Source organism: Dryobates pubescens, chromosome Z (assembly GCF_014839835.1).
Source record: "Dryobates pubescens isolate bDryPub1 chromosome Z, bDryPub1.pri, whole genome shotgun sequence".
Taxonomy (NCBI): Eukaryota; Metazoa; Chordata; class Aves; order Piciformes; family Picidae; genus Dryobates; species Dryobates pubescens.
In genome coordinates, this window is record NC_071657.1 from 108290490 (window position 1) to 108309309 (window position 18820).

Sequence of the window (18820 nt, forward strand, 5' to 3'; positions counted from 1 at the left end):
CCTTAATTTGAAGGGGTGTTTGTGTGGGATCCATGTGTGGAGCTCCAGCGGATGGCTCCTTTTGCAAGGCTGGCAGCTGTTGGTGGCCAGTCGTGTGAAAGGAATGGATGGACCCCTTCCTGCTCTCAACAGCCAGGCCACCCCCATCACGAAACACCCCCCAAAACTGGCACCAGCTCTGATTTGTAACCTTCCTGGCAGTCTTCAGCAAAGACTACAAAGCTGGAGTGATCAATCTTCACCCCCTCCAGACGCTCCCACCAGCTTACAGTTGAAACATGTTGGCAAGCCAGCCTGGGAAGCTTGCAGGGCTGGTGCCTGAGCTGTATTGAATCTGAAGAAACATGCTCTCTGCAGCGATCAGTCTGGCATCTTTACACATGTTGGTTCTTCATTGTGCATCTTTCTTCCCACAGAATGTGGCCCTGGCTGAATTTCCATGCTGTCTGGGATAAATGCCTGCCCAAACCTACTGATTCTCCTCCTGACCCGATGACATGTGACAAAGAGAACGCTCCTCTATTATATTCTTACAATGTGCAAGCACAAAGTAAACACCAAATGCTTCCCTCCTGTACCTTAAAGTGTTATTTTGAATATTAATGATTTAAATGTAATTATGGAAGAAGTTTGTTTGTATGGGAAATGTCTCTTCAAAAAATCTGTTTCAGGTCAAGTTAATTCAGATGCTCCATCCATGCATAAGAACAACTGAGCGATAAAATTGGGCAGCCTGTTCTCTGGCAATAATGAGAAGATAATATTCCTAAGGAATGTTTCAGTGACATTATTATTGAGAGGTTAATTAGAAAGAAAATTGTAAAGCTTCTCCCAATCATTAGAATAAAGGACCTCTAGAACATGTGAGTTTATTTGCAGACTCTTTGTTCTGTTCATATTTTATAGCAATTACTACCTGTCTTGTTAAAAAAAGCCAACCTTACATACAAGCAGGACTTCAGAAGCAGGCTAAACCAGAAGGAAATACCCAGAGCTTTAAAGCAGTCAGGAGGATTTTTCTTACTCAAATGTATTTTGAAACTGTTGATTGAAACAGGTTCTGGTGTCTCCAGCATAAGAAGGAAATGGAGCTGTTTGAGTGACTTCAATGGAGGGCCACAAAGATGATCCAAGGGCTGAAGCACTTTTGCTATGAGGATAGCCTGGGGGAGCTGGGGTTGTTCAGCCTGGAGAAGAAGAGACTCCAGGGGGACATTAGAGCTGCCTTCCAATACCTGAAAGAATCCTATAGGAAGACTGGAGAGGGACTTTACATAAGGATGTCTAGCAATAGGAACAGGGGGAATGGTTTGAAGCTGAGGGAGGGTAGGTTTAGGCTGGAAGAAGTTCTTCAATATGAGGACAGTGAGACTCTGGAATAGGTTGCCCAGGGAAGCTGTGGATGCCTCCTGCCTGGGGTGTTCAAGTCCAGGTTGGATGAGCAGCAGCAGCTAAGACTAGTTGAGAGGCGTCCCTGCACATGTTAGGGAGGTTGGAGTAGATGATCTCTGAGGTCCATTCCAACCCAAGCCATTCTGTCATTCTGTGGTGACAGCTTTGTGTACATTTGCCTCCATCAATGTGTAAGGACTGGTCTGTAAACAGGTGTGCAGATACCAGCTGCACAAAATGAAATTAATTGTGTATGCACATTTTCATTCTCTGTTAAATGAGGAAAGCTAATGATAAAAGCAGCCTCAAATGATTTGTGCAGAGGGCATGGCTATCTTTCATTTTATTAATGCATTTTATAATTAAACCTCAGGAAAGAGACTAATTACAGTTAATTCCTTTTATATGGGCATTCTATTTTTATAACTGAAACTTTTTTTTGCACATTATTTGTTGCTGTTATTATTGTCAATGAGTCCAAAAGGCTGAGAGATTGTCTGTACTGAGAGAGTAACAGCAACTCCAGAATACATGTTTTGGTGAATTTCCAAGTACTGCCGAACTGTAGTATCATTGCCTGGTGTTAGGCATAGGCTGGATATCTGCTAAGCTAATTTCTTCACAGCAGAGAATCTGTACTACCTGGAAATCCCAGCTGTGCTGTGTTGCCTGAGCAAAGCTATGGGTTATTTCTGGCCTTGGACTCCCCTCCAGTGCCTTGGAGGGTATCTCAGGAAGAGATGTGGCATTTATCTCTTGAGGAGTTATATTAACATGTCCAGTGCCACTTTTGAAGCGTGACCCATGGAGTTTTAGAGTCACAATTGTTTGTTTGTTTGTTTTTCTTTTTTCAGATAACCAGCTGTTTAAGCAGCTGTAGCTTCTTCCCCCAGGAAATGCCAGCCCTGTGTTCCTGCAGAGAGCTGCTCTTGTAACTTGCCCAAAAGCAGAGGGCATGCTGTGAGGAAGAGAGGGCGCAGGGGACATGGACTGAATTGGAACAGAGTAAGAAATGGCTTTCATACCACTTCTTGGCAAGTACTCTAGCTTTTTTTGATTTTCACTTTTCCACCTTTTTCTGAGAGAGGGAGAAACAGTAGTAGTGATACTATAGAAAGAGAGCTTGGAAAGTGGAAAATGTACATGATCAAGTGTCTGCAGAGAATGAGGAATGCAGGAGAGAGAAAGGGAGTTTGCGATGGTGGGTGGCTAACAAGACAGCAGAATGCACGTCTGGTACTACAGGAGACCTCACAGAATCACAGAATCAACCACGTTGGAAGAGACCTCCAAGATCATCAAGTCCAAGCAAACACCCAACCCTAGCTAATCAACTAGGCCATGGCACTAATTGCCTCATCCAGTCTTTTAAACACCTCCAGGGATGTTGACCCCACCAGCTCCCTGGACAGCCCATTCCAACGGGCAATCACTCTTTCTGTGAAGAACTTCTTTCTAAGATCAAGCCTAAACTTCCTCCTGATGCAGCTTGAGATTGTGTCCTCTTGTTCTGGTGCTGGTTGCCTGGGAGAAGAGACCAACCCCCACCTGGCTACAACCTCCCTTCAGGTAGTTGTAGAGAGCAATAAGGTCTCCCCTGAGCCTCCTCTTCTCCAGGCTAAGCAACCCCAGCTCCATCAGCCTCTCCTCATAGGGCTTGTGCTCCAGACCCCTCACCAGCTTTGTTGCCCTTCTTTGGACACGTTCCAGCAAGTCAACATCTTCCCTAAACTGAGGGGCCCAGAACTGGACACAGTACTCAAGGTGTGGCATAACCAATGCTGAGTACAGAATGACTTCTCTGCTCCTGCTGGCCACACTCGATGCCTTCTGCATCGTTGCTGCAAGCTAGGATGACACCGTGTAGCATAATGGAATATTAATACCATGCATTTCACCACTAGAGTCATGGATGGAAACCAGCAGAGACTGTTAAAAATTAAGAAGAACATTTTCTTGTTTCTTCTAGATGGTGTCAAGCAGTTGCTATCAGGCAAAAGCAAGGTAAATTCAAGATTTGACAAGCTGATTTCATAGATCTTACATGGAAGCTTGTGCATGGAGACTCCTGCTTCCAAAACTTCATCCAAAAAGCAAACCAGAGAAGAACATAAAGTTTGAGAAGTTAAAGGTAAAACTACAAAAATAATTTGAAAAGGGAAGATGCTAAATATAAGAGCTAAGAGAATACCTTCAGACATACCACAGGTATGGAGCCTGTTATACAACCCAGACTGCAAAAGCTAGTTTATGTGGGAAACAGATGAATTCTTTGCATCAATGTTCACTAAAGAGCAGGGAGCAAAACTGCAGAGGGTCTGCTCACCACAGGGGTGAGTCTAAGGAACTGACTCCAACAGCAGGGTCAGTGACAAAGGTTTTATAACACACTGATGAAGTGGGTAGTAAGAAAACACCAGAACTACACAACTTCCATCCTCAACTCTAAAGGAATTTGAGTATGAAGCTGCTGAACCAGTAGTTAAAGGATGTAATCTGCTGCCTAGATCAGTAGATTGCTGGATAGCAGAGGAATGAGAAGTGGCAAGTATGAGACCACTTCCAGGACAATGGTCCTGGAAGGTAACCAAGCGAATCTCCTGTGCAATTGAGCAGGTGGAAGGAAGCAATAAGAATGGTGAGGGCTAGCTGGATAATGACAATACAGTGGGGAAGGGTCAGGGTGGCTACTGCACAGGGAGGCCATTCCTCACAGATCTATCACAGCTCACTGGAGCTCTCAACAACTGTATAGACAAATGTGCTCTGGTTAAGACTGACATTTTCATAAAGCTTTTCAGAGTAATGCCTTCAGTAAAGGCCCTGCTGAGTGATGAGGAAGAATAGAGTCTGCTAGGCGTGACACTAAATTCCAGGAAAAAGTGCTTTAAATAAGTGGTGAATTTTCACAATCAGAAGACCTTACCATGATGATTATGATGATTATTCTGTTCAGTATATTTGTATATGTCATGGTGAAGAGGTTGAAGATGGGGGTGATAGTATTTGCAAGTAACACGAAGGACTGTCAAATATAAACTGAAAGTGAAAAGCTGTAAAAAGCACCAGACTGTGTGTTAAAACAGCAGGTTCAATTCAGTGATGTTAAGTGTAAAGTACCTGTGGCAAATTACATACACAATGCCTCTAATTAATCATTCCCTCTGAAGAGAAAGATCTCATAGTCCTAGTGGTTAGCTTGCTAGAAATGTGTGGTAGTTTTAGGCTGTGCCTAACAAACCCACCACAAAATGGCAGCCCAGTCAATAAAGCAAACAGAGTATTAACCATTAGAGAAGGAATAGGCAATAAAGGAGAAGCCATCATCGTGTCATTCAGGAACACCAGCATCATGAAGACTGCAGATTGTTCTGGTGCTTAAACCTCCAAACAAAGGTGAGAAAAGGTTCTGAGGAGGCCAGTGAGGATGGTCAGGGGTAAAGAGCAGCTCCCGTATGAGGCAAGATGAAACACGCTAGTAAACTTCAGTGGGGAAAAGGTGAATATGATGTAGGACAGTAGAATAATGGAGAGAATGAGGAAAGAATCATAAGATTATTATGTTACAGCTACAAATAAATGAAAAAAAAAAATAAAAGAAAAAAAGGATGCATCTGTGGTTAAGAAGCAGGCCCAGATACTAAACCTGAGAGGCCTTGAGCACAAGCCCTATGAGGAGAGGCTGAGAGAGCTGGGATTGTTTAGCCTGGAGAAGAGGAGGCTCAGGGGAGACCTCATTGTTCTCTACAACTACCTGAAAGGTGGTTGTAGCCAGGAAGGGGTCGGGCTCTTCTCTCTAGCAACCAGAGCCAGAAGAAGGGGACACAGTCTCAAGCTTCATCAGGGGAAGTTTAGGCTTGAGGTGAGGAGAAAGTTCTTCACGGAGGGAGTCATTCATCATTGGAATGTGCTGCCCAGGGAGGTGGTGGAGTCACCGTCCCTGGAGGTGTTCAAGAGGAGATTGGACGTGGCGCTTGGTGCCATGGTCTAGTCGTGAGGTCTGTGGTGACAGGTTGGACTCGATGATCTTTGAGGTCTTTTCCAACCTTGGTGATACTGTGATACTAAAAAAATCTGTAAACTGCTGATTATGAGGAATTTGGATTAGGATCATTTCATACTTGTCCTACATTCCTTTCCTAAACATCTACTTGTTCTTGTTGGAGTGAGGATACTGGGCTGAGTGTGCCATAGGAATGAGTCTGATCTCTGTAGCCTTTCACCTTCATAGGTGTGCTATCCAGGTTATACGTGTCATGGTTTGGGAAACACAAGAGACACTGCCTTGCTCATTCCTGTTGCTAAACAAAGTGTTTCGGTTATCAGAGCAGCACCATTTGGTGCATTCACTTTTTTCTAACACTCTTGATTTTTTTACTTTTTTTTTTTTTTTAAGTTTGGGCTAATTAATTTTAGACCTGAAATCCTTTATAAGTCTTCCATAAAATACAGATTTTTAAATGCAGTGCCTGCCCGCCAACTAAGTATTTTCATCTTCAAATTTCATACTAACCCATTTTTAGTAGGATTATTAACTCATTCTTTTTCACAGTTGGCTTGAAGGATTTTGCTATTAGGCACAGACCTACAAGGATGCTTTGAATGTGTCAAATTGAGTATATCTTTACAAGAATGATGTTAATTACATGTGTGAGAGAAATATTCTTTCTCCTCACCTTTCTACAAACAAATGCTGAAAACCACACACAGGTTTTTGGAGGAATGCTGAATAATAGTGCACTGAAAATTAATTCCCTCTTGATTTATTAAGCATTTATACTGTCAAAATATTTCAGGATCCCCGAGGATCTCAGTTTGCACTTCTTTGTTGCACAGAGAAAGAATGTTGCTCAGCCTTATGTCTGCATGTCAATATATTCTTCCTTGAGTTCTGCAAATCATACTAACCCAGCATTAAGCTCTCCTTGCTACAGGCTGGCATACAGCTCTCATACTTGAAAATTTCAGCTGAATTCCCAGAGTTCAGTTCAATCACACCTAATCTCACCACAAGTCAGGTTGGACAGTGATGTATACAGGAGGGAACTGGCATGAATGAGATTACTCCAAAGGCATGTGGTATTTGGTGGGAAAGCATAGCTAACATCTTCTTGTACTGCTCAGATGGATCACAAATCACAGAATAAATGGATGGGACTAAGAATATCTTTGCTGTTGTGCTCTATTGTACTGACACTGCTGACGTTCACTGAATGCTTACTCTTGAGGGTGAGATCTATATACTACCACATAAAGTAAACCAGATATGCTGGAGGTTTGAAAAGCAAGTGCTACTTAAGCAGATAAGATTGTCTGCTTAACTGACATGAATCATTCTGCAGGCATTTGTCTTTCAGATGTGTGCATGAGACCTTAGTCAGAGGATGGTGGAGCACCATGTGCTCCTGGAGTGTCAGTCTGTCACATATATGTACACATAAAGTCAACACTAAGATGTAAAATACTAAATTCTCTCTTTTAGCTCTCTTTTAGAAAAAGTTTCCTGAAGAACCACAAATAAGGTTGCTGTGAATACTTTTATCATAGGAAAGGACAAGATACAAGATACAGAAACTGAGATAGCATGCAGAATGCAGTGCACCCACTCACAGTGTAGATTGATTACTGCTGTGAGTCTCACTGTGCTGCTCGCTTGACAAGCTGAGAACAGACCAAGCAAGGCCTCTTTTGCAACAACAATACAGAAGTTCATAATTGACAGTGTAAGAGATTCCTGTCCCTTGTGCCTATTTTTGTCACTAACTGTGTACAACTCAAACAAAGAGAGGGCCACAGACCACAGGAGAAGCAACAGACAGCAAAAAGAATTGAAGAATCAAAGGAGGACTGCAAAATATGAAAGCCAGAAAATTGTTCAGTGCCTGAATGTTCTGCAAATATGTAAGAAAAATCTACAAGAGAATGAGAAAAATAATGTCATATTAGGAGATATGAGGAAGGTAGAGATAGGGCGCAGTGGTGTATGTGGACTGAGAAAAATGAATTGACAAGACAACAAAACTAGAACTGTCAGAGATGGGGAAGTATGACTGCTGTGGAAGATGTGAGAAAAAGGATGTAATTCACACAGTGGCAAACTGGCAGAGATGTGCTCTGTGTATGAAAAAGCACATTTCACCCCATTCTTCATGAATTTTGCATTCACTAAACCCATTTGTGCAAGCTGCTCTGTATCTTTGCAGCCCTCAGCCATAGGCTCTTTGCTGCTGGTTTCAATAAAAATTTTGGCTGCAGGAGGTATTACTCAAGGCAGTAAGAGGTCTGATGGCCGTATCTCACATATCCAGCGAACACTATGAACATCCTTTAGCAATTCTCCCAAGAGCAGTCAGTAGTTCCTCATCTCTAAGACAGGAAGGAATAGGGATTTGCAGGCAAAGCTCTGCTGATTATTGTCCTTAATGTGAGACATTAGGAAAATATGAGTTACTGTGAGCCTTATCTAAATAGACCTGTAAAACTGTTGTCAGTGGTGGCTGAAGCTTCAAAGGCTATGGGGACTGCACTCCACATTGTTTGTGTTACGTCCCTCATCTCTGGCAACTGATTCACCTCAATGCTACTATCACTGACAGTGTTTGGGGTTTTTTTGCCATGGGATTTCTTAAGTGAACGCTTTAAGATTTAGTATTTGGATGTAGTGTTTTGATTTTTACCAATACAGAAGTCAAGTGCACTAAAACCTATGCAGATAAATAGTAAAAACTGATCCCTACAGGCATGATTGAATAATGTCAGTAAATAAACTTAGCAAACATTCTGAAGGCAACTTGATTAAATCAGTAAAAGAACACAGACTACAGCTTAGGTTTCATAGTTACCCAATAAATGTCATATCGCTATCACTTTGCTTTTGTGATTAGAGACATAAATGTTAACTGTGTCAATATTATTATCAAAGAAACATTACACTTCTTGTCAGAGATTTTAAAGTTGCTTAGATGTGAGTGAAAGAATAGGAAGAAAAATGTACAACACAGCAAAAGCTATCATCAACAAGAAGTAATACATTTATTCCACAAAGAAACTACATAGACCTAAGATATGTTTCAACTAATTTCTTGAACTTCTGCAAAGGAAGTTTATAATATAAGAGGTATTTGGGACTTGCTCTTCAAAATCTGATCAGAGATGAAAACTCTGATTTCCCTTTGATATCATCATCAAACTTAACTGTAAATGTTGAAAAAAAGAGAAAACTTACTTACCCTCATCCTTCCATTTCTTATTGCTGGTCCATCTTCTGCTAACCTCAACACATACAAATCCATTTTGTACTCCCTTCCTCCTCGAATACTAAACCCAAAACCTTTGGCTCCTTTCTCCAAATCAACAGTGAAATAATCAAAGTCCTGTATTAACAAATGCAAAATGAAAGACAATTAACCATATGAATGTCATGGTACAGTTACAAGAAAAGTTTAAAATACAGCTTTTCAAAAGGGACCTTCAAATGATACTTCTGCACTGACAGATGTTGGTCATTTCTGAAAGAGACTGTAATAAAATGCAAATGCTTCAGTCTGAACCATACTCAAAGGGCATCTTTCCAGCAGTTGCCTGGTACCAGGAGCTCTCTAGATGGTTTCTATATTCATCCTCAGTACTTTCATGGCACCTGAGTATAGGTGTTTATACTCAGTGAAGTGCAATTTGGCATAAGCATAAGCAATTATCACAACTGAAAATCAGTAAGAGAGACATCTCCTAAAATCCCATCAGAACTCAAGATCAGCAGGCTGGACTGCATGGAGTCACAAAGTCCTTTGGCGGACTTTAACTACCAGACCCATAGAGGGGTCTGGGTGAGAACTTCCTCTGTTGCTTCTGATCTGATGGCAGGCAAGAGTGCAAGACCCATGGGAGCAGGATTAAATAAAGAGTAAGCTTGGGGTGTGTAGACCAGTGGTTAGAGAATTAAACTGGAGATGGTGAGAAATAGGCTGTCTAAATATCTCTCTAGAAGCTAGCAAGCACCTTATAAGGCTGTTTGCATGGGGTTAGGGATTTGACTTAGATACTGAAAGGCTTAACATTTTCAGTGTTCTTTGGATACACTTTAAGGATTTGGACATTTTCACTGATTAGTTTTATGTGTCTGGCTTTGAAAATATGGACATAGAAAGCATCTCTATATGGTTCCAGCACAGTGTCCCTTATTTAATATTTTTCTGTCCTCTATTTTTTGTAATGTTTTAATGGAAGAAGCAAGAAGGATTTTCTTTAAAAACAGTCTGATCTCAGGCTAAATCTGAAACATTCACAGATGACATTACAATAAATATTTGTTATCAGCAGTCTTGTGCAAGGTAACATAACTCCTCATCTAAAGCTTATTTCTTTGAATTTGTAAGACCATGCCTGATATCAAAGAAAAGCATTGCACAATCTAGGCTGTCACCACCAAAAGTGTAATTTAATCACTCAGGATTCACATTAATTTTTTTATTCATTCAGATTAGATAAAAACTTCATTTACCACAATGCTGTAGCAACACAATCTGACCTAAGTACATCCACTGTTTGATGGCTCTATTATGATCTAAGGAATAATAATGACAAGAAAAATTCCTCTGCTCACGCTTATTTTAGAACTTTCATTTTAACTCCCCAGTACCTTAAAAATAGCATTTGTTTAACATTATAGTCACAGGGTTCTCAATGTGGGGTTATTTGACAGATCACGCAGTCCTTCATGATTCTGAAGTAATTTCCTGTACAGCAAAATAGTAACCCAGAATCAAACCAATAAAAGTAACTTTTTCTTTTACACTATCATCTTTTTTTTTTTACCAGCGCAGATGATCTGTCCCTGCAGACACCTGTGCTTTCTGTTTAGGAGTGCTCTAAGTGTTTCAGTTTGTACCTGGGGCTGCCTGTACTCTGACAGAGGGTACTGCCTGGTGTCGGGTGAATGCTGCCTGTAATCTATCAAGGGTGGCTGCCTGTAGTCCAGAGGTGGTGGCTGCTGGTAATCCATCACAGGAGGATGCCTGTAGTCCAGTGGAGGCTGTCGGTAGTCTGTTGAGGACTGCCTGTAGTCTGTAAATGGAGGTTGCCGGATATCAGGTTTCACATCCTGTCTGGCTTTTACTTCAGATCTATAACTGGGAAAGGGAAAATGACTTTGAAAGTGGCATAACATTAAGAAATGCATTACATGCAATACAGAGGAGTGAAAGCTAAGTGCCTGACTCCAAAACTGCATAAAACAAAGTTGCAGAGAGTAGCACAACTTCGGATGGTAGTCAAAACATCCCAAAGCAGCTCTTCTTCAAAAGACATCAGTAATTTACCCTCAGGTTATACTCTGCAATTTTCTGCCTCATGTCAGTGAAATCAGGATTAGGGTCTAAGGGACAGAAAGAGGAAAAGCATCGTGATTCCTGCATGTGGAAACACCCACAATACTCACTGGAATATAATGCACTGAGTTTATAAAGTGCTTTTTTACAGAGTTCAAATTCCTATACAAAGTGAATGGAATGTCAGTGCAGACACTGATGGTCCCAGCTTCATTGACATAAATTATTATTATTGTGAGCTTCTTAAAGTTAAAAAAAGGAGACACTCTTTGTAAAGACTCTTATCCTTTTAATGTAAGATAGTCTTTGATATGACATTTGTTAAAATAATATGTATTAGTATTATCACTACACACTCCCTATAATACTGTCTGGCTATAAGCCCGTAGCAGGTCATGCCAGTAGTTATGCACTGGAGTAACACAGTGGGAAAGGAAAACAAATTAAGAAGGAAGGAATTAACAAGAAGGAAATTAATAAGGAGGAATTAATAAGAAGCAAAACACAGCTTTAGTTGGTAGCTGGTAAGAGGAAGATGAATCCTAACATTTCAAAGAAAAGTGACTTTCTGTAGTACAGTGACTAGTTAACTGACTCAGATGGGAATGAATGTCTGCCTTGTGAGACCATAATGGCATTTCACATTTCAGGGTGAAGGAAGAAGCATTTCTTACTGCAAAGCTCTGCACCTCAGCCATGTAACAGGCTGAATGGGCACAGAGGAAGTCCTGAATCATTTTAGCAAGGTGATTCTGCAATAGTGGTTTGATTTAGAAGTAACAAAAAAAATTTGTGTAGTAGATACTTGCACACTCTCCTCTAGGTGCCAGAAGAAATACATTTTCCTATACAAGAAACATAAATTTCAAACTCTGCTTTCACACTGGCTTGGAAGCGTTCATGCAGCCAAGTGACCGCATTTGTACATGCACATATGAAGACATGCAGGCACATATGGACTGCCCCTTTGCTGTGGTAAGACCTGGAGTACTGTGTCCATCTCTGGAGTCCTCAACACAGGAAGGACATGGATCTGACGGAGGGCCACGAAAATGATCAGACAGCTGGAGCACCTCTGTTACAAGGACAGGCTGAGGGAGCTGGGCTTGTTCAGCCTGGAGAAGAGAAGGCTTGAGAGCAACCCAATAGTGGCCTTCCAGTACCTGAAGGGACTACAAGAAGGCTACAGAGGGACTGTTTCCAAAGGCCTGCAGTGATACGGTGAGGGGCAAGGGTTTGAAATTGGTAAAGAGGAGATCTAGAGTGGATGTTAGGGAGAAGTTCTTGACCATGAGGGTGCTGAAACACTGGAACAGGTTGCCCTGGGAGGTAGTTGAAGCCCCATCCTTGAAAGTATTCAACGTGAGGCTTGACAAGGTTCTGATCAATCTGATCTAGTGGAGGATGTCCCTGCTGACTGTGGGGGAGTTGGACTAGATGACCTCTGGAGGTCCCTTCCAACTCAAACCATTCTATGACTGTGGAAAGGAATTTGAAATGTATTTAGTAATTAAAAAAAAAAAAAAACCTGAAGAAATGAGAGCATTTTTTTTTTAATCACTGTAACTTGGGTATGGAAAAATAATCTCCATAATCTAAACATTTCAAAATGTTTCAGATATGTTTCAAAACTTTAGTCCTTTATAAGTAAAGGTTCAGTAAGATTATAGGAAATCTTCCTACACACTAACTTTAATTAGCTGAATGTCTAACCAGACACCAGAATTGTTTCCCTTTGACTCTTCTAAGAGGATGAAAATAGCCTGCTGCAGTGCTCCTTTAAAGCATGTACATGGCATCTATAATAAAACCTGTTTGTATATATGCAATCCTCTTACTTTCTTTAGTCATTATCATGATCTTGTAAAAAGAAGATGGAGAGCAAACAGGCTTACTGTGATACTGAGCTTTATTAATGTTAGACTAGAAGTAAAAATACTAGTCAGTATTGCTAAGAATTTTAAATGCCTTTCTGATACAGAAACAATCTTATGTGTCTACATAAACAAGTTGTAATCCAACACAAAATCTAGTGAAAAATGATACTACATAAGTAGCAATAATGAACCTTTTTCTGGAAGAAAGAGTCATCCTTAGGCCGGTTCCCAATATATGGCCAGTGTTGTATCCCAGAAGATGACGGTGTTATTTACCACTGGAGGCACTGTGATTTCTAATGAATATGTAAACGGTGACATAACCAATTAGAGCTGACACTTTTCAGTAAAACTATGACAGAATTTCTTTTTGGAACTCTAATTAATATAGTTTACTGGTTCCCTCTGAAAGTTCCCAGGTCAACAGACACCCAACACTAATTCATAGCTGTGCAGAGAGACTTCGGTGGAAGCTGTGCTTTGATCTTGTCAGAAACGTGTCTCCTGGGAGGTGATCACTTTTGGAAGGAGTAGTCAATGACATATAAGTCAAAGAAATTTACCAAGAGTGACTAATTTAGAAAAAAAATAATTTCAGGTAGGTGAAAAGTGCTACATCTGTTAAGCAAGGAGGATTAGAGGACATAGGATCTAAATCGTAATGGAACTCAAGTGTCTTCAGAAGCAAAAAGTTACAATCCTGAAACCAAAATCTACTATTCAGGAGCAGCATCCTGCTGAGGTGTGTTGCTTAGTGAAGATTAGCCTGAAGACAGTTGGTGTAATCAGCACCATTTAAAACATGCCAAAAATGAATCCAAAGACTAAATAGAGTTGATTGGAAATTAAAGAAAGTTGTGTCATCCCACAGCCTGAGTAGGCTGTGCAGCTTTCAATACAGCTGGTCACAAAATTCCTATTCCTCTACCATTTCATTTCCATGACAGGTAAGTTTTTCAATGCATGTGCATAAATTGCAGATGAGAAACTGGTTCAAAAATGAGAAATCATAGATAGAACCTGTTACAAAAGTATCTTCCCAATTCCAGAAATCTAATAGACAAAAAAGATATGCAAGATAATGAAACAAAACTCCACCTCCTAATCAGGTACTGACAGATCCACATTTTGTAAGTTGTAGTGATATGTGACATTCATATGCCAGCCATGAAATTATTAGTCAGGACTACCTCAGAACTGAGTTCCCTGGCAAACATATAATTCTGATGGACATTTGTGGAAGGATGGCTAGACTCTTGTTCATAATAACACGTTACATACCTGAACAAGGCTTACAGATGACCTTGGCATGGATCTGCAAACATAATCATGGGGCCATGGCTTGTCAGAGTCCCACAAGTGACAGCTCACAGTTGCTGGAAACACCACAAAGACCCAGCACAAGGGCGTCCCATGCTCCTCACAAGACACAGAGGCTGGAGGAGCTGCTCTTACCTGTTTTCATGTCCCTGCAGTTGGAGGGGCTGTGGAGGTGGTGGCTGGGTGACAGGGCTGTGCTGGGTGACGGGGCTCTGCTGTGCCAGGGGACTCTGCTGGGCCATGGGGCTGTGCTGCTGGGCCATGGGGCTCTGCTTCTCGGAGCTGGGGGCTGAGGCTGGGCTGTTCAGCTCTGCATAATGGGAAGGTGGAGATTAAAGACATGTCACAGTGCAGCATTCAATAAAGGGCAAAGGTAGACAATAATATTTTTGGCTACACACTACCTCTGAAAATTTATGCTTTGCCACTTTTACTCTCTTAGCTTGTAATTAGATCTTAAGACATCTGAACCTAATGGGCTCCTTTTGATAGTCTGTGTGATCTAAACTCTCGGTTGCTTCTGTGACTCCGGTTGACACTTCTGTTGTTTAAAACCCAACGGAACAAGTCAAATTGCTTCTCTGTTTCATGCTTTCTTTTAAAGCCTAAAAATACTCATTGAATCATAGAATAGTTTGGGTTAGAAGGGACCTTTAAAGGTTATCTAGTCCAAACCCTCTGTAATGACCAGGGACACTGTCAACTAGATCAGGCTTCTTAGAGACCCATACAAGCTGACTTTGATGTTTCCAGGCATGGGGCATCTACCATCACCCTGGGCAACGAGTGCCAGTGTTTCACCACCCTCACTGTAAGAAACATCTGCCTTATATCCAGTCTAAAACTACCCTCTTTTAGTTTGAAACAATTACCCCTACAATACACCCTGCTAAAAAGCCTGCCCTCATCTTACAAGCCCCCTTGTAAGAAAGGTCACCATGAAGTTTTACCAGAGCCTTTTCTTCTTCAGGCTGAACAACCCCGGCTGTCCTAGCCTTTACTTAATAATAATGGTGTTTAAGTCCTCTAATAATTTTTGTGGCCTTCCTCTGGACCCTCTCCATTGATGGATGCAATATGCCAGGTGACATCTCACTGGAGCACAGCTGGGGGGAGTATCACCTCCCTCAACCTGCTGGCCATGCTGCTTTTGATGCAGTCCAGGTTTGGCTTCTGGGCCACAAGAGCACAATGGTGGCTCATGTTCAGATTTTCATCCACCAGCACCCCCCTAAGTCCTTCTCTTCAGATCAGCTCTCAATAACCTCATCCCCCAGCCTGCATTGATACCAAGGGTTGCAGCTGCAGGAGTTTGCTGCAGGCCTTGCTGAATCTCATGAGGTTCACATGGGCCCACTTCTCAAGCTTGTCCAGGTGCCCATTCCTTGGTCTGCAAACTTGCTATAGGTACACACAACCCCACTGTCTGTATCACTAATGAAGACATAAAACAGCACTGGTCCCAGTACAAACCCCTGAGGGACACCATTTGCCACTGATATCCATCTGGACATAAGCCATTGGCCATTACACTCTCATGGGATCATCCAACCAATTTCTCATCCAGCAAATAATCCATTTTATAGTGAAGGAGTTTGTGGGGGGACCATGTCAAGCTTTTCACTTGTTTGCTGGTATAGTGACTCCATCAAAGAAGGCTACTAGGTTGGTCAGGTGGAAGTTGCACTAAGTGAAGCCATGCTGGCTCACTCAAATTACCTCCCTGTTTTCCATGTGCCTTAGCATAACTTCTAGATTCTTGAAATATTTTTTGAAAAAGAGAATGAATGATTTGGTTGCTTTCACCACTGACTCTTGTCACAAAAGCCAAAACAGTGCTGTGCTTGTTCCTGCTGCATTTGAACTCAGCAGATGTTTACCATTGTTTTTTAAGTCTCCGGGAACTGTTAAACAGTAAACCAAATCTCAGTAAATTCTGATTGAGCAGCTAAACCAATGTTTTATTTCTCTGTATGGTGCCAAATGACCAGGGTTTCACACAGGAACATGGCAGAAAACCAGAATCCTTATTTCCAAACAACACAAAACTCAAAGAGAGAGAGAGAGAGGTTGGGGTAGGAAATATGTCCTCATTGGCTTACTGCAAATAAAGGATGCCAGTCTTCCTTCAAGCTGCCAAAATAGACTTGGTGGAAGACAAATCTGGCACTGAGCTCAGGTCTGACACAGTGGCACAATGATGTTGCTCATCATTTAGCTATTAACTAGTGTAAATAAGACAGACTGCATTCACAAGAGGACAGAGTGCTGCAGAGCAATTGTTCTTGCACACGTGTGATTGTATTCCTGCTTACAACACAATGAGTGAGGCCAGCGTGTGGCCTGGTGCAAAGCATCTAGAATGGACAGGTGTCTGCCTGAGCATCCCGAGCACCAATAGCTCTGCACAATTCAGATTCTGCCTAGTTTTATATTTGAATCTACTTTGAATTTGGAGTGATTTTTTTTTCCTTTATGCATGTGAGTTTGTCCCCCGTGAGTGAACATTTCTAGTCCTTCCCTACTTATTTAATCTATGCTTATAGTTATTAAAAAAATTCTGTCTATCAAAAATATTTTCAATTTGTGCTTAATTGTCATAAAAGCTTGCATATCTGCACTTAAAACATTCCTTATGCAGGCATAAGCAGTAGTTGTCTGTATAATTACTATGCTCAAAGCTTGAATTGCCCATTTTGCATCTGTGAGTCTCTTTTGGATTGCAGTTTCAGAGCTGAAGATTGGGAATGTTGTCCCTCATTTCTACATTGCTCTCATAACTATGGATGAAGCAGACAAATCATAAGCTGCTTCTAAAACTGCTTTGCATTTTTATGGTATTTTTCACCTGAAAGTACATTACAGATTTTTTTTCCCCCTATTATTATTAGCTGGGAAGCTAATATCAGAAGGCAAATGAGGTGTCCAGTGTCACAGGGAAGCCATGCCTTGGGCAGAAATAGTTTCTGACCACTGGCAGCCGAGAACATCTGTAGCACTGCATCTCAGATACACCTTTACTTTTTTCCTAATTTAAGGTATCCATCTCTAACACAGAACTGTTAGCAATTTGCTAATATGAACTAATCTGTGTGATCCATAATTATGTAAATAAGCTGCCTGGTCTGCATACAGAGTCCTACTTATTTGTAGATGCTTGCAAATCTGACCTCCAGTGATTATATAGCAGCTCATTGGTGTGAATTCTGAACTTGTGTATCTTTGTGTTTTTCCCACCAGTGATTTCATTTAAGAAAGTTGGTAAGTTCTGCCAGTTGTCCATGTCCCATGATAGACTGTTTCCTTGCCCTGTTGCTGAATGCAGCAGCGGAAGGTGAAGGTCATCTCACTGGAGCATGGATCATTAAGTAATTACTTTCTTTGCTGTGTGACATGCGTAGCTCTAATGGCATTTGTTGCTGAGATATAAAGCCAGTGTCATTAACACGGTGCAATTCACACCCCAGTACAGCACATTGTAAAAGTAAACAAAAAAAGCCCTGAAATCAACCCTAAAACCCACAAATCCAACACAAAAAGATCTTCACTTATTAGCTGTGGTATAATGACCAGAATAATGAGTCTCACCCTACAAATGAGATAATTTAGGGTTCCATTCTTTCCTATCTTGTGCATTTATAGTGATATATGTGGAGGAAACTACCAAATCTGAACTTTCCTTCACATCACTTTTTGTCACAGGCAGTTAGCTGGTAGCTGAACATGTCTGGTTACAGCCATTACAGTCTCCTGTGGGTTACTTTGACAAATGATCTGGTTTTTAGCAGGATACAGAGGAACAAACTCAAAACCTGGCTCTCTTGTAGGGTGTTTTTCAGTGTAGAAGATAGTGCTTGTGAAAGTCATTAACTCTCTTGATACTCAGCTTTCTCCCAGGTTTCTCCAGATTTGCTTTAAAGACCCTTTTCAGAACTAGAAACCTTTTCAAGAGTCCAGATATTATCTGTGGTGTTTCTAAGGCTGTAATTTTGGCATGCTGTACATTACAGACGAGAAAGCCAAACAAAAGACATTCCTTCAAGCAGTGACATCACTGAAGCTAATTGAAAGCTACTTAAAATTTTCTTCCTGTTTTTAAGGGCCATTTACTTACCCTCCTGAGGAATGATGCGAAGAGTTACACTGAGACCAGCATCTTTAATTAGCTTCACAATATCTGCATGAGGCATGTTGATAATAGACTGGCCATTCACAGCTAAGATCCGGTCTCCAACTTTCAGTTTTGCACAGCGATCTGCAGGACTTCCATCAATTATCCGCCCTATTTTATGGGGTACAGCTAGACAAGGAACAATAGTTACACTTAAAATAGGCTGAAACAAGTGGTGATGGTCACAAGCAAAAGAAAATGAGTTCATTTAGAAGCAAGTGCTATGGAAATTAAACCCCAACTTGTGTATATCAGAATATCAATTCTTATATAATGCTATTTGGAATCATAGAATGGTTTGGGTTGTAAGGTACCACCGAAGGTCATCTAGTCCAACCCCCCCTGCAGTCAGCAGGGACGTCCTTCACTAGAACAGGTTGGTCAGAGCCTTGTTGAGCTTGACCTTGAATATGTCTAGGGATGGGGACTCAACTACCTCCCTGGGCAAACTGATCCAATCCTGGGCAACCAGCATTCACACTGTACAGATTTCCCTAAGAATTCCGAGTCCAGATGTGCACATACACATGGCATATGCATATGGAGCCTAAAATCAGGTAATGGTTCAACTACTTTCCAAATCTGGCATATAAGTGTTAGAAGGGGTGTGGTGAGTAGGTCAAGAGAAGTTCTCCTTCCCCTCTACTCTGCCCTAGTGATGATGCATCTGGAATATTGTGTCCAGTTCTGGAACTCTCAGTTCAAGAAGGACTTCAGGGAACTGTTTGAAGGAG

General features: G+C 41.3%; 1 protein-coding gene across 9 annotated transcripts in view; it reads right to left on the reverse strand.

The window, feature by feature from the left end:
- MAGI2 (membrane associated guanylate kinase, WW and PDZ domain containing 2) overlaps nt 1-18820 on the reverse strand; it is a 675431-nt gene that overhangs the window by 26309 nt on the left and 630302 nt on the right. For all 9 annotated transcript variants that reach the window (XM_054178160.1, XM_054178157.1, XM_054178158.1 and 6 more), the window contains 4 exons: nt 18030-18215; nt 14051-14225; nt 10280-10520; nt 8622-8765 (listed from right to left, as the gene is read on the reverse strand). In XM_054178160.1, coding sequence (XP_054034135.1) covers nt 8622-8765; nt 10280-10520; nt 14051-14225; nt 18030-18215 — 746 coding nt within the window. The remainder of the gene's footprint in view (nt 1-8621; nt 8766-10279; nt 10521-14050; nt 14226-18029; nt 18216-18820) is intronic.